The sequence below is a fragment of the Lethenteron reissneri genome, chromosome 30 (assembly GCF_015708825.2).
Source record: "Lethenteron reissneri isolate LAM-NWPU_2019-01 chromosome 30, ASM1570882v1, whole genome shotgun sequence".
Classification (NCBI taxonomy): domain Eukaryota; kingdom Metazoa; phylum Chordata; class Hyperoartia; order Petromyzontiformes; family Petromyzontidae; genus Lethenteron; species Lethenteron reissneri.
Window position 1 is genome coordinate 14,177,352 of NC_083808.1, and position 15,123 is coordinate 14,192,474.

Here is a 15,123-nt window from a genome sequence, read left to right on the forward strand (position 1 = left end):
TTTTGGAGCGAAATCGATGCCATAATTATTCTTTGATGCTTCGGCCCGGCCGTGTAGATATTCTTTAAAGGTAAATAATGTCAGTATTTATTAACAATGATGGGTCGCGATTCTGGTTTTGATTGTCGTCTGGTTTTCAATTGGAGTGAGGATGGATACTGTTTGCTTAATCTTTATGGTTAAGTTGGTAACTTGTGTATTTAATATGGTTCAAGGACCCATCTGTGCTTTTTGTCGTCGATGCTGTTTCTTTGTTAAGAATATAATTATCTCTTCCTCCGTGTCTCCTGGTTCTGCAACCCCCCGCCTGCAATTCCCCCCCTCCCTTGTTCCTCTTGTGTGAATTTAGGGGAGTTTTTTTTTATTACCTTATTGCCCCCCCTTTCATGTCCTCTTTCCTTTGAAATGAGGTATGCGCGCATCTGTGGAAGTGTGGGGGCCTCTGTGGAAGTGTGGGGGCGTGTTCGTTCCCACGTGGCCGCGTCTATTAAAAAAAACGATATTATCTATGTTGGCAGAATAATTCTTAAAAAAAAAATATTTAAAAAAAATAAAAAGGGGGCATATACACAACAGCACTGATACGGAGTTGATAGGTATGGTATGTATGTTGAACTTCTTTCGCACAGTATATAGCCAGCCGTGTTAATCGAAGGTGCGACAATGCAGAGCAGTGGCAACTTGATCAAAACTGGAGAAATTTACCAAAATACAAAAACCTGAATTTGCAACTTGCGAGTGTTTTTTTTCGTAAGTGTATAACTATGAAGAAGGGTCCAACCAGCTGGAATATCAGAACCCCCAATTAGTGCTGCAAAGAGGAGCAGTGATTATATGTATGCATGTTGAACTTCTTTCGCACCGTACGTAGCCAACCACGCTAATCGGAGGTGGGGCGGAAAGGACATAAAATAAACACAAAAAGCAGTTAGAAAGAAACGTGTTTTCAACCTAGACGCCCGTATATTTGGAGTTTACATGTTCTCTCCCTGTGGTTACGTGAAATTTTCAGCAGATCCTCTGGGTTTTACTTCCACATTTAGAAACATGCGTTTAGAGTATTTGCCTGCTGTAAATTTCCACATGATAAGCCACTTTGTTGAGCGATCATTTGTGGCCAGACCGCTGCTCAGTGGGCCTTACCTGGTAAAAATAAAATAAAAATTCGCTTGGCAAACAGTGGCATTCAATGGGGCTGGGGTGGGTGGTTACATAAAAACAATACTCACCTGATTGGTGGGAAAGCGCATGCGTTACATACGTGCCTGGGTAACTGGCTCAGCTGCTGCTGTATAAAGAGGCTCCAGAAGCTAGAAATCGAAAGGAAGGCAGGAAGCTGTGACTACTGATGGTGGTGATAATGATGATGCCGCTATTGCGAGCCTGAGAGTTAGAGACAAAACTTGCACAATTAACCCTGTGTTGTATTATATATGTTCGGCTTCTTTCGCACCACACTAACTAAGCATGCTAATTGGATGTGCAGGGAAAGGACAAACTAAGTGACAAAATGCAGTTAAAAAGAAATTTGTTTTAAATCTAGATTTAAAAGTGCATAGCTCCGGTGGCTTCCTAATATCGGAAGAGCATTGCAGACGGCCACAGAACACCTAGAAAGCGCACGATGCGGTGACCGTCTTTGTTTGATGGTTAGCCAAAAGCCGCTGCGCTGCGAGGACGACCGGAGTACGCGTGATGATTTATGCTCCTTAACGAAATCAGTAAAGGCATTGCGATTCATTTGTGGCAAGCACTACGTGTGTAATGAGTGTGACCTTGGAGTTCACCTAATGGCACTATTAATGGCCCCCCTTTTTACACCGAGGTGGGGTGAGGGCTCGGAAAATCCGGGCACTCCCCCAACCCCCCTCGGATTTCCGTGGATGTGAGTGGGGTCCTGCCGTTGTGATGGACAACATGCACTGCAAAGAGGCCTCACCACCACGAGGATTGCGGTGCGGCCCTGCACCGTGCCCCAGCAGCCCAGGATACCCAGGGGGATGAGTAGGCAAGAGACGGCCACCATCACCATCTGCAGGGTCGACGAGTAGGTCTCTGCAAACGCACCTGCCAGGCTGCCACACCACGTGATGTTATTCGCACTTCGAGCGCAGCCCCTTGTCAGTCCACTGCTGTGTGAGGGCCTCCCCATGCCATGTGGGTTGTGGGAGGGGGTAGTATTTGATCAAACTATCGCCACATTGATCGGCGCGGGGTTGTGAAGACGGGGAGGCATAGACTCGCGAGCAACAATGCGCAGTAGAATGGAGTCTGCTGCACTGCTCTCTGCAGCCCACCACGATAGCCGCACGGCCAGTAACAACCTATGCGTGGTGGTCAACCACCCACGCACTACCCACGATCAACTGTACGCCCTCGTGGCACCGCGTGCATGCCATTTGCTGCGGTATTTGGTGATGATCATCACCGTCAGCCCGGACAGAGCTTCCATCTCATTGTCAGAAGGCTGCCTTGAGCTTAAGCCCTTTCCCATTCCCATTCTGATGACGTACACGTACGTCATCAGAACAGAACCGGTAGTAAAACTAAAATAAAATAATTTGATCGATACCGATTCTCCCACAAGGCCATGCGGGAGGGTATGTAGCACAGTATGGTGCCAGCTATCATAGAGTACGGTCGTGTCGCGACAGTTTTCTGTGGTGAGTACAATGTCTTTTTAAAACAATGGCGATGCCTCTCTCTATAAAACTAACAGGAACCGCTTGCTGCGTTCCGAGATTCAGCGGTGAACGGGACCCCACCCTGCAACTTGCAGATGTCTCGGAAAGGGTGAACTTTGTCGTGGAACAGAGGGCGACGGCTCGACAATTGACACTGCAAGAGCTGCGTGTGTCGGGCATTCATCGCAGCCTCACCTGGTGTCCGCGGTGAGGATCAGAGCTCCGTTCACCTGCCATCTCAGTTTTGCAGTCAGGCACAGCACTGCGAGGGACAGCATCTGCAACAAAGTCACCTGGTGGATACCTCACGAAGCAGTGGGCACAGCAAACGCTGCTTACTTAGCTCTTGTTGTTATTGTGTTGGAGAGGGTCAAGGTTCGACACGTTGTCTTTTTAAATCCCCTCCCCCGAACCCTTAAATTTTTGTCCACACAGCACTATACAAGGGTACGGCACAGTTAGTCGATTGGCAGGTCGTGTGTGGCAGTGGGGTAAAGTGTGGGTACTCCCACCTCTTCCAAGGCATGAAAAAAACATAAGAATAGGTTTTACCTTGTCTGGCAATAAAACAGTTGTCAAGATGTTCCAACACCAAATAGCAACCTTTTGCTCACCCAAGCTATAAATGCCCTGATGGTGCATTTCCTTGTACTCTTCGCCTTTTGGCATTCTCTGGTCTGACACTGGTAAGACTAATGTCCTAAAGAAGGCTGTCTCTGGTGTGTACCAATCAGTTTCAAAGACAATGCAGAAACACTACTATCAGAGCATGTTTTTGTTGGCATGTTCGCATCAAGTACAGTATTTGTGGTTAATGCAGACATGATTCCTTGCAAAAAGGTTTCTATGCGGTGTATGAAGAAAAATAATAGATCGTGATCTATTTTTTTTCCACCTATGTGACTTTACCGAAAGAACCAAAGAGTATGGATTCCTGCAGTCACGAAAGCTTCAAATCAAGATCTTAACGCCTCGATTTAAAGCTTTCGTGACTGCAGGGATTCATCTTCTTGGTTCTTTCGGTAAAGTCACGTAGAAGGGAAGTAATAAAATAATAAAAATAAAACATAATAAAACAATTCTCACGACGTTTCGGCCACAACGCAAGCAGCCGTCCTCCCCCCTATCTCCGGTTGTAGCCAACATCTTCATGGAGACGGACGCCATCCAGACTGCCACTCTACGCCCGACCTTATGGAAGAGGTACGTAGACGACACTTTTGTCATCTGGCCACATGGCCGGCCTGCTCTAGACCAATTTCTCGACCACATCAATTCCATACACCCAGCCATCAGATTCACCATGGAAGTCGAAAATGATGGCAAGCTACCCTTTTTGGATGTGCTAATCAAAAGGAGACCTGATGGTTCAATGAGCCACTCTGTCTACAGGAAAGCCACCCACACGGATGCTTATCTAAAACCGGATTCCCACCACCATCCATCCCAGAAGAATTCCCTCATCAAGACTCTATATCATAGAGCCCAATGCATCTCCGACCATGAACACATTTCCAGTGAACTCAAACACGTACGCCAAGCTCTTAAGGCTAATGGTTACTCCGACTACACAATCCGCAAAGCCATCACTCCAACCATCAAGAAGGATCCTGTTGAGGAGCCTTTCAAGACCATCACCTTACCCTACATTGCTGGGGTCACAAAAAAGATCTCCAAAATCCTGATTAAACACAAGATCCAGGTCCGATTCAACACAGTACATAAAAATCCGTGATCTGGTCCCGTCTGTAAAAGATGTGGTTCCAGACATACAGTACCCTGGCGTCTACAAACTAAGTTGCCTCTGTGGTAGCAGTTACATTGGAGAAACCAAACGACATGTCTCGGACCGCATCCGTGAACATAAGGCAGACCTGAAACACGGTAGGACAAACACCTCAGCCGTGGCAGATCACTGTTACAATTCAGTGGGCTCACATGACATTGACTTCTCCAAGACAGAGGTTCTCTGCAAGCCATCTGGCTATCATGAGAGATTCGTTCATGAGGCGATCCACATATACAAACACAGAGACAATTTCAACCGAGAAGATGGATTCTGGCTTAGCAATCATTGGAAGGACGTAATAAACCATTTCGGATCTTAACTGATTGTGTTCACGTTTACGGTGACTTTCAGACCGCGTTCCACTCACTGGCATGGTGCAGTGTGCAGAGTAATGTATGGTGTCGTAATTGTACAGTAAACATATAGCAGTATGATACACATTAGGGTGGGTAGAATAATACATAGTGTTATATTAAAATGGATAAGGCAGCAACTGCAGCAGCAGCAGCAAGTGCAGCAGCAGCAGCAAGTGCAGCAGCAGCAACTGCAGCAGCAACTGCAGCAGCAGCAGAAACTGCAGCAGCAGCAGCAACTGCTGCAGCAGCAGCAACTGCTGCAGCAGCAGTAACTGCAGCTCCCTTTGATGCTGTTAATCCTGCATAATGCACATGCATATGCAGTACTAATCACATTCCTGCATTTCCCATAAATATGCTAAATTCCTTTTGATATGCAAATTCCTTTGTCAATGCGCCCAGTTCATATATATGCTCCAAGCTCGTGTGCTGTTTCATTCAGACTCTGTCGCCTCGACGGACCTGGTTTTCACCTGAGGACGGCTGCTTGCGTTGTGGCCGAAACGTCGTGAGAATTGTTTTATTATGTTTTATTTTTATTATTTTATTACTTCCCTTCTACGTGACTTTACCGAAAGAACCAAGAAGATCTTAACGCCTGTTTTATTGCCAGAAAGGGTAAAACCTATTATTTTCATACTCTTCCAAGGCGTTTGTCCAGTATGTGAAAGTAAGCCTAATACAGGTTTCCTTCGCTGCACCCTGTAGTAGTCGTAGTAGTAGATGCGTTCCCAAAAAAATGTAGCATTAAGTGAAACCGCCCGAGGAGACAGCTGTCTGCCGAGTAGCGCTACAATACACACACAGTACACATACAGTACACATACAGCGCACATACGGTGCGAACACGATACACACACGGTACACATACAGTACGCACACAGTGTTGTCCTACGTTCGACCGCATAGCCGCATGTGGAGTGAACTTAATTCTACGTAGAAGAGCGAAATTGTTTTGGTAGAAATAGTTCAGCTGCAATCATATACAGCGCAAAATCGCACATAAACCTAACCGGGCGTAGAGCGAGGGAAACCCACACCCTCTCAAGGTGCTGTCCGGAGCTCCCTCCAGTAGACGCGCTTCTGCCAGCACGGTCGTGGCGTGGGGCGAGAAGATATTTCAGTGCTGCGCCTTTACCTCCTACATACAGCGAACGTTGCGAATCGAAATCGTACGCGTCTCAGGAACCTGGAGTCGTTCGTTATCTCGGCTTCTCCGTTTTGTAATCGCCCGGGTGGAAGGTGCAGAGGATTTTTGGGGCTTGGTTGCTATGGTGACGAAAGGGGCACCACACCACAGTCGTTGTGTTGCTGGCGGCGAGGGGGATGATAGCGCAGTGGTTAGCGCTCCGTCACTCGAAGACCCGAGTTCGATCCGAGCTCACGACCAATATCGGTGGTGAATATTTGAACCAGTCGTGGACCTCCCCCTAGGTCGACTAAGCTCGAAGTTAGTGTCTGGTGTGTAAATATCAGAACTGGAGAGGCAAAGGAGGCCGGGCGTGACGTTGCCCACCCATCTTTTCGTGTGCCTTCCCGGCCTTCATAGGCGCTCGCTAACAGCACATGCCTCAACAGTCTAGTGGAGGCTATAGGGGGGATCTTTGTCATTGCTATCAAATGGTCGTGACTTAAACACATTATCTGGTGATGCTTCCTCGTTGGCAGTGGTGCACAAGCAACAATAAAAAAAGATACTCCCTCAACACACCTCAATAACATTGTGGCCTTCAAATGTAAAACTACACACCTATCAACCCATACAGTTTACCCGTATTCTTGTACAGGGAAATTGAGTTTTCTGGACCATATGGCGTACAGCCGTTCCAGAATGGGCAAAAATAAAAAAAATGTCTAATTATTTGTTTCTCACCTTTTGAATGTTACTTTGTAGGATGAACGTTGAGATTAATAAGGGCACGGGGTGATCAATAAGGTCTGAATTGGTCTATAATAAGGTAGGCACTGATAAGGAGTTGACAAGTATAAAACTATATAATAGGCGACGTTTCGGGCAATGGTCCTTCTTCTTCATAGAAAACACAATGGCGACACGTCAATGTGTCGCACCGATTAGCACGGCTGGCTACGTACGGTGCGGAAGAAGTTCAACATGCGTGTACATACGTATGCATCAGGCTGGATTCGAACTGAGCTCATGTTGCTACACTGTATACTTGTGTAGTGACATAGAATCGGTCACGTAGCAGCATAGCACTGGCTGCTGGCAGGGAAGGGGATCTGCAGCTTACAGGAGCCCTGACCGACAGCAGGCCACGTGATAGACCAGAGAGGGATCTAGGGCAGGCATGTCCAAAGTCCGGCCCGCGGGCAGATTCATACGGCCCGCAGCTTCGGTCTTATAATGTGTTATTTATGGCTCGCCAGCTCTGTCAGAATAAATACATCTTCTTGGTTCTTTCGGTAAAGTCACGTAGAAGGGAAGTAATAAATAATAAAAATAAAACATAATAAAATAATTCTCACGACGTTTCGGCCACAACGCAAGCAGCCGTCCTCAGGTGAAGAATGAAACACCACCAAGCTTGGAGCGTATATTTAAGCTGGGTTGGAGGGGGGAAGAAGAGCGCCTTGACAAAAGAATTTGCATATCAAGAGGAATTTAGCATATTTATGGGAAATGCGTAGGAGGTGGGCGGGGGGTTTCAAAGTCATATTATGCCCGTGCATTATGCAGGATTGGGGTAGCATTAACAAAGGGAAGGAATGTTAATAGTATGTAGCTGCAGTTACTAAACAACACGTAAAAAACTAACTATTTTATTACTTCCCTTCTACGTGACTTTACCGAAAGAACCAAGAAGATGAATCCCTGCAGTGACGAAAGCTTTCAATCGAAAAATAAATACATCATAACACTCATGGAAATGTAAGGTATTCTATACAGTTTGTTCAATGTTATCTGACTGAATGAAAGGTAGAATTGCGTTTTTAGAGTTGTTCACGTCTGCCTGAGTGGCTTATATTTGGTTACATTGTCATTAAAAAATAAAGGTAATTGTGACAATGAAAATTGTTTTATAACGGTGTGCATTCCCACGTAACTTTTGTGGTTAAAAAAATGTCAAAAGGAACTATTGGCCCCCGGGCATCTTCACTTTATCAAATGTGGCGCTCTTTGCAAAAAGTTTGGACACCCCTGATCTAGGGAAAGAGTCACGGAAGGGGAACATCGAGAACCCGCGGGTAGGTTCCAGAAAGGGGGCGTGGCCGGGGGCGGAGCCAGGCCACGCTGACAGTATAAGAGGGGCCCCTGGAGGGGACCTCGGGGCTGTCGTGTGGAGGGGGATCCCCGTCGTGCTGCTGGAGATGTCACCGTTCTTCTCGTCGTCTCAGTCTTCACCATCTCGGTGTCGTCAGTCAGGCAGTCTACCAGCTGTCCTGACTGGGAACCGTAGTTACAAAGTGTTAACTGTGAGGCCGTGTTAATAAACAGAGTGCCTCCTACTCTTAGTGTCTCTGAGTCAGTCACGACACTTGCACAACACGTGACGATGCGCGTTGGACTCGCCGCTGTGCCAGGTGGGCGGAACACGGAATGATCGGCAAGCGGCAGAGGACTCCAGGTGTCAACCCCTGGGGGGAGGGTTGGTGACGCGACCGCACCAGCCCCCCGCCACTCCTCTGCACCCCCCACTCTCCTCCTTCACACGCGAGCATATCTCGGAGGGGGGGCGGGAGAGCCAAGCTAGCGGCAATTGTTTCAAAATCGATGAACCACCACCGAAGATAATCAGTTCTCCGGATGAGACGCCGAGCGTCGAAACAGATTTGATCCAGAAGTTATTTTTCCTCCTCCCGCTGCGGTGAACCACTGCCATTGAAAACTGTGCACTTCACTGTGGCTGATGGGATGTGTAAAGAAATATTGGGGTTTCTCTCTCCCTCTCTCTCTAGAGGAGACGGCCCATGGCAAGGGAGTTCGTGTTGCTGCCCGCTCGTGCGCGCTCTTGCATCACGCGGACTGTGGCCGGCAGCTCTCACGAACGCGCGGTCCCCTCCTCTGAGAACGGAGAATGGAGGCCGGTGGAGCCGAGTGGGGAGGATGGCCTCTTTCCTTGAAAACGCAGCAGCAGCATCGGAAACTCGCTGCCTCCTCCACTCTTCAAACGAGGTCCTTGAACAGAGCTCGTGGCCATGGTTTAAGCCTGGCTGCCAGGGCTAACCGGGGTTCAATTGTTGGTTAACCATTACACCACCACCGGCAGTATAACACGGCCATTTGTATGGGCAGAAAGTGAGCCTGTGTACTCGCTTGTTTACTCGCTTGTTTACTCCCCTGTGTACTCAACATGGATCAAGGCGAGACGCACAGCAGCAGCAGTGGAGAGAGACTGCTTCTGTCGTTACGGAGGGCGCCATAACCTGTCCAGCCTCGCTCCCTCTCTCTACCTGCCAGGTGTGTTGCCAAGTCCGTTGTGTTCAACCAGGCGAGAACTCGAAAGAGACGAGAATAAGACTCAATTGAAAGAGCGATCACAACACTAACAAAAGCAATAATGCACAAACGACGTACAAAACAACGAAGCAAAATAGAATCTGCCCAAAAACAAACCGCGTATCGTTAAAAACAATCGATAGAAGTTGCCCACCTGTACCCCACGTGTGTCCTCACCACAACCACCACCTACGTACGGCGTGTGTGCTCCATCGCAGCGAGCGCGCTGCCCACTTACCCAGAAGAGGAGGTTCACAGCCAGCAGGATGTACTTGGCACACTTGAGCAGGTCCTTGGAAGCCATCGCGAGCCTCAGCGCAGCCTCCGCGTGCGGTGGAGTAGATGGCACGCCGGGCAGGATAAAGATACCAACCGCCCGCCCAGGTGCCACGGATACGCCCAGGTACGACGGGCCCGCCCAGGTACGACGGGTCCGCCCAGGTGCCACGGATACGCCCAGGTACGACGGGCCCGCCCAGGTACGACGGGTCCGCCCAGGTGCCACGGATACGTCCAGGTACGGAAGGTCCACTCAGGTGCGACAGGTGGGCCCAGGTGCCACGGACCCGCCCAGGTGCGACAGGTCCACTCAGGTGCCACAGACCCGCTCAGGTACGGAAGGTCCGCCCAGGTGCCACAGACCCACCCAGGTACGACACAAACAACCCGGCCATTCGCCTCCTTTCCACGCCTGCGTCTCTCCACACAATACAAATACTAGTTTAGCTTTTCGTTTTAGCACAGGTAAAACCCAATGGACAGCAAGTGCTCATTTTCTGACTTGTGTGGTTACGTCAGAGACTACAGCTTAAAAAATATAACACACGAACAAGATGAAATAAAAACAACTGTACATTGTCCAGTTACGAATGGCACGGTCATGCATTCAACGTGACGGTACACAGCCAGCAGCACAAACAACAACACAGAGGCCGATTCCCGTGGCGAGTGGTTCGTGCAAACCACGTCAGCTCACACAGGCCTTGTGGGAGCGCATCATGTCAGCAGTATCGGTTCAACTCAAGAAAGGGAGAGAGAAAAACCCACCACACACACTCAGTCACTCTGAACCCGTGTGGACACTCGACGCCTCGGGGCCGTCAGGCTGCTCAGAGTCCGTGGCGAGCGATGCCGTTCGGGAGCGCAAAACCAACGCGCGTCTCGCGGAGCCACACAAAGACAACGACCCCCCTCCTCCCGTATAGCCTTCGCGTACTGCTCGGGCAAGTGCTGTTAGCGAGCACCCTCCTCCCCCTCCTCCTTCTTGCCCCCCCGCACCGCTCCCCGTGTCGGTGTCAAAGGCGCGAGCGTTCGGAACGTTGCAGGCGCTGCGGGGTCACGGAGCCGGTTCGTCACGCCGGCGGACCGAGATGCCGAGTGGATGCGAGTGATTGGGTGGGTGGGCGGGAGAGCGAATGGGAGAGTGGGTGGGAGAGTGAACAGGAGTGCGTGGGTGAGTGGGTGGTGATTGGAAGAGTGGGTGGGAGAGCGGGTGGGAGAGGGAATGGGAGAGTGGGTGAGAGAGTGAACAGGAGTGCGTGGGTGGTGATTGGAAGAGTGGGTGGGAGAGTGGGTGGGAGAGGGAATGGGAGAGTGGGTGGGAGAGTGAACAGGAGTGCGTGGGTGAGTGGGTGGTGATTGGAAGAGTGGATGGGAGAGCGGGTGGGAGAGCGGGTGGGAGAGTGGGTTGGAGATTGAACTGGATTGCGTGGGAGAGTGTGTGGGATTGGAAGACTGGGTGGGAGAGGGAGTGCAAGAGTGGTTGGGAGAGTGAATGTGGGTGGGTAGGAGAGGGAATGGGAGAGGGTGTGGGAGTGAATGGGAGAGTGACGGGGGGGGGGGGTAGGTGGGAGAGTAAATGGGAGTGGGTGGGAGTGCGAATCGGAGAGCGGGGTGGGTGCTCTTTGGACACAAAGCCCGGCACAGCGCGGGGAGTATCGAAGGACGCGGCGCCAATGGTAGCCAAGGCGACCCAGCCTGCTTGCTACTCCTCACACAGCCTCCATGCTACTCCTCACACAGCCTGCCACACACACACAGCCTGCCACACACACACAGCCTGCCACACACATACAGAGCCTGTTGCTGCTGCTGCTCCTCCTCACAGGCTGCCGCAACACACAGGGAGGGAGGGAGCCGCTGAACGTCTCACGTCGCATGCGAGGTGAAGTGAATCCTGCGTGCGATAGCGTGTGTCATGTGTGTCACGCGTAGCCATGGTGTATGTGTCGCCATAGTGTACGTGTCATGTGCAGTCAAAGTGTGTGTGTCATGTGTAACCATAGTGTGTGTGTGTCATGTGCAGGCAGGCATAGTGTGTGTGGAGTATGGTGGCGCAGTGCTTGGCACACTGCTCTCCCAAACGCAGCAATTTGGCACAGTGGAGAGCACAGATGGGGCATTGGTCCCGTAACCTGCTGCTACCAGCGATGCGTAAAGACGACACGAGGGAGTCAAAGGCCGTCGGACGTTGTGCTGGCCACCCACCTCGCGTGCTGTGCTGGCCTTCATAGGTGCTCGCGAGCAGCACTTGCCCCAACAGCCTGGGAAGGCTCCACGGGGGATCGTTGTCTTTGTAGCCATGGAGTGTCAGGCAATCTGCCCTGTCGGCGTGTGAATCATGCAAATGCTTCACTCCGTCGGCTTCACGGTGGAGGCGAAAGATCCCCCCCTCGTGACATTTGTAAACGAACAGGGACATCGTGTGACGGTGGTGCGACCCAAATTGGCGTCGTTAACAAATCAGCAGCAAATAACTCAACCGGGATTGCGTGCAGCATCATCACGCCCTGTCGTCAGACTTTTGCCAAAGATGCCCTTTCAAATGCTTGAGCTGAGGTGTTGATGTAAGTCAGTTATCGGCGTTTGAAGCTTTCTCTGAGAATGCCCTGGCGGGAAAGCAAGGCAGCCGTGATCGTACACAAATCATTGCCATCATCATTACGTTGCCACTGTTATGATATTAACCAAGCAGGTGTCCTTTGAAAAGGACATTTCTGATCTCAATCTTTTTTTCCCCAGGAGGGAAAAAAAGTAATCTTGTCTTTTTCTTTGCAATGAAGGGAACAAACATGACCAAGAAGGTGGCTTGGGCTGGCCTCCGCTCGGATGAGTTGGGTACGTGGCCCGTATGCGTCGCAATCTACGTTGCGGGCAACATCGTTACGCGCAACATTGTCATGCGCGACATCGACACGCGTAATATAGTCACGCACAACATCATCACGTGCAACATCGACACGCGCAACATCGTCACGTGCAACATCGTCACGCGTAATATCGTCACGTGCAACATCGTCACCTGCAACATCGTCACGCGCAACATCGTCACGCGCAACATCGACACGCGCAACATCGTCACGCGCAACATCGTCACGTGCAACATCGTCACGTGCAACATCGTCACGCGTAATATCGTCACGTGCAATATCGTCACGTGCAACATCGTCACGTGCAATATCGTCACGTGCAACATCGTCACGTGCAATATCGTCACGTGCAACATCGTCACGTGCAATATCGTCACGTGCAACATTGTCACGCGCAACATCGTCACGTGCAACATCGTCACGTGCAATATCGTCACGTGCAACATCGTCACGCGCAACATCGTCACGTGCAACATCGTCACGTGCAACATCGTCACGTGCAATATCGTCACGTGCAACATTGTCACGCGCAACATCGTCATGTGCAACATCGTCACGTGCAATATCGTCACGTGCAACATCGTCACGCGCAACATCGTCACGTGCAACATCGTCACGCGCAACATCGTCACGTGCAACATCGTCACGTGCAATATCGTCACGTGCAACATCGTCACGTGCAACATCGTCACGTGCAATATAGTCACGTGCAATATAGTCACGCGCAACATCGTCACGCGCAACATCGTCACGTGCAATATCGTCACGTGCAACATCGTCACGCGCAACATCGTCACGTGCAATATCGTCACGCGCAATATAGTCACGTGCAACATCGTCACGTGCAACATCGTCACGTGCAACATCGTCACGCGCAACATCGTCACGCGCAACATCGTCACGCGCAACATCGTCACGTGCAACATCGTCACGTGCAATATAGTCACGTGCAATATAGTCACGCGCAACATCGTCACGCGCAACATCGTCACGTGCAATATCGTCACGTGCAATATAGTCACGCGCAATATAGTCACGCGCAACATCGTCACGCGCAATATAGTCACGTGCAATATAGTCACGCGCAACATCGTCACGTGGAATATCGTCACGTGCAATACAGTCACGCGCAATATAGTCACGTGCAATATAGTCACACGCAACATCGTCACGTGCAATATAGTCATGTGCAATATAGTCACGCGCAACATCGTCACGCACAACATCGTCACGCGCAACATCGTCACGTGCAATACAGTCACGTGCAATATAGTCACACGCAACATCGTCACGCGCAACATCGTCACGCGCAACATCGTCATGCGCAACATCGTCACGTGCAATACAGTCACGTGCAATATAGTCACACGCAACATCGTCACGAGCAACATCGTCACGCGCAACATCGTCACGTGCAATATCGTCACCTGCAACACACGACACGGGCAACGTCGTCACGCGCAACATCGTCACGGGCGTCGTTGTTGCGGAGATTGCAATGAACGAAATAGCTGTGCCGATGGAGCTGCGTGAGAAAAAATACATGTACAGTAATAATGCATTTTATTGATATAGTGCTTCCCTGCTCAAAGCACTGAACAAAAGTATTCAATAATATACATACTAAACAAGCTATTACAGTAAAAAAAATATGTATCTATATATATAAAATATAAGAGCAACATAGAGAGCATTCAATGGACGGAATATACAGGAAATGCGCGTTGTTGTGGAGACGCTGATGTTCCGTGCTGGAGGAGACGTATCCATCCACTTGTCTATTTTGTGCAGGTGTTTCTGTAAACATTTATTTTTTTAGCGTAAAGAAGCCGATAATCATATTACCACATCAATGAAAGGCACCCGTATAGGCCACGGAGAGAGATTGCGTGCACAATTGCCCTTCACGATGTAGTGAGATCTGTGGAATTAAACAGCGACTCTGTAATTTTGAAGTCACACATATAACCGATGGGTTAGTGTAGGAGCAGTGAAACAGTATAAAATCAGAGAGTCTGACCGAACCGAAATTAACTAGAAACAAATATTAACCCATAATAGAGGTTTTTTGGGTGATCGCGTAAATATATAAATGTGTCGTTACACCCGCCACCACCCGACACAGACAACTAGTAAGGGTTGTCACGTCAACAGAACGTGGCCAATTCGTCACTAGTACAGCCCGCCGGTGTGTTGGAGAGCTAAGCCACAACATTTACAATCTGAGTACGACGTTTCGCCAGTAATTACAACTAGCTTCATCTTGTCCTTCCTGTCCATTGTGTGTATTAAAATAGCCGTACCAACAGTAATCCCTATTGATCTATCAATGGGCCCGCATAATGTGCATGCATAATGTATGTTGACTCAAGAGCACAGAAGCGTGGTCACCACATCGACGCCTCTATATAAGGAACGAAACAGGTGGACTTCTCCACAAATCTGGCTGTCGCCTGATGAAGATAGTTGTAATTACTGGCGAAACGTCGTACTCAGATTGTAAATATTGTGGCTTGGCTCTCCAACACACTGGCGGGCTGTACTAGTGACGAATTGGCATGTTCTGTTTACATGACAACCCTTACTAGTTGGCAGTGTCGGGTGGTGGCGGGTTTAATGATACATTTATATATTTATGCGATCTAACCCAAAAAAACCTGATATTAGTCGCGAAAACCTACGTGTT

At 49.6% G+C, this 15,123-nt stretch overlaps 2 protein-coding genes across 2 annotated transcripts in view; one reads left to right on the forward strand and one right to left on the reverse strand.

Moving 5' to 3' along the window:
• TSPAN12 (tetraspanin 12) overlaps nucleotides 1-9,694 on the reverse strand; it is a 27,395-nt gene extending 17,701 nt beyond the window's left edge. The window contains 3 exon segments of the mRNA XM_061563122.1: nucleotides 1,940-2,075; nucleotides 2,880-2,962; nucleotides 9,527-9,694. Of these exon segments, the coding sequence (XP_061419106.1) occupies nucleotides 1,940-2,075; nucleotides 2,880-2,962; nucleotides 9,527-9,592 (285 nt within the window). The 5' untranslated portion in view covers nucleotides 9,593-9,694.
• The window catches only part of MDM1 (Mdm1 nuclear protein), a 23,264-nt gene continuing 17,052 nt past the window's right edge, over nucleotides 8,912-15,123 (forward strand). Inside the window, 4 exon segments of the mRNA XM_061563123.1 lie at nucleotides 8,912-8,964; nucleotides 9,153-9,249; nucleotides 9,507-9,938; nucleotides 12,351-12,405. Coding sequence (XP_061419107.1) covers nucleotides 9,555-9,938; nucleotides 12,351-12,405 — 439 coding nt within the window. The 5' untranslated portion in view covers nucleotides 8,912-8,964; nucleotides 9,153-9,249; nucleotides 9,507-9,554.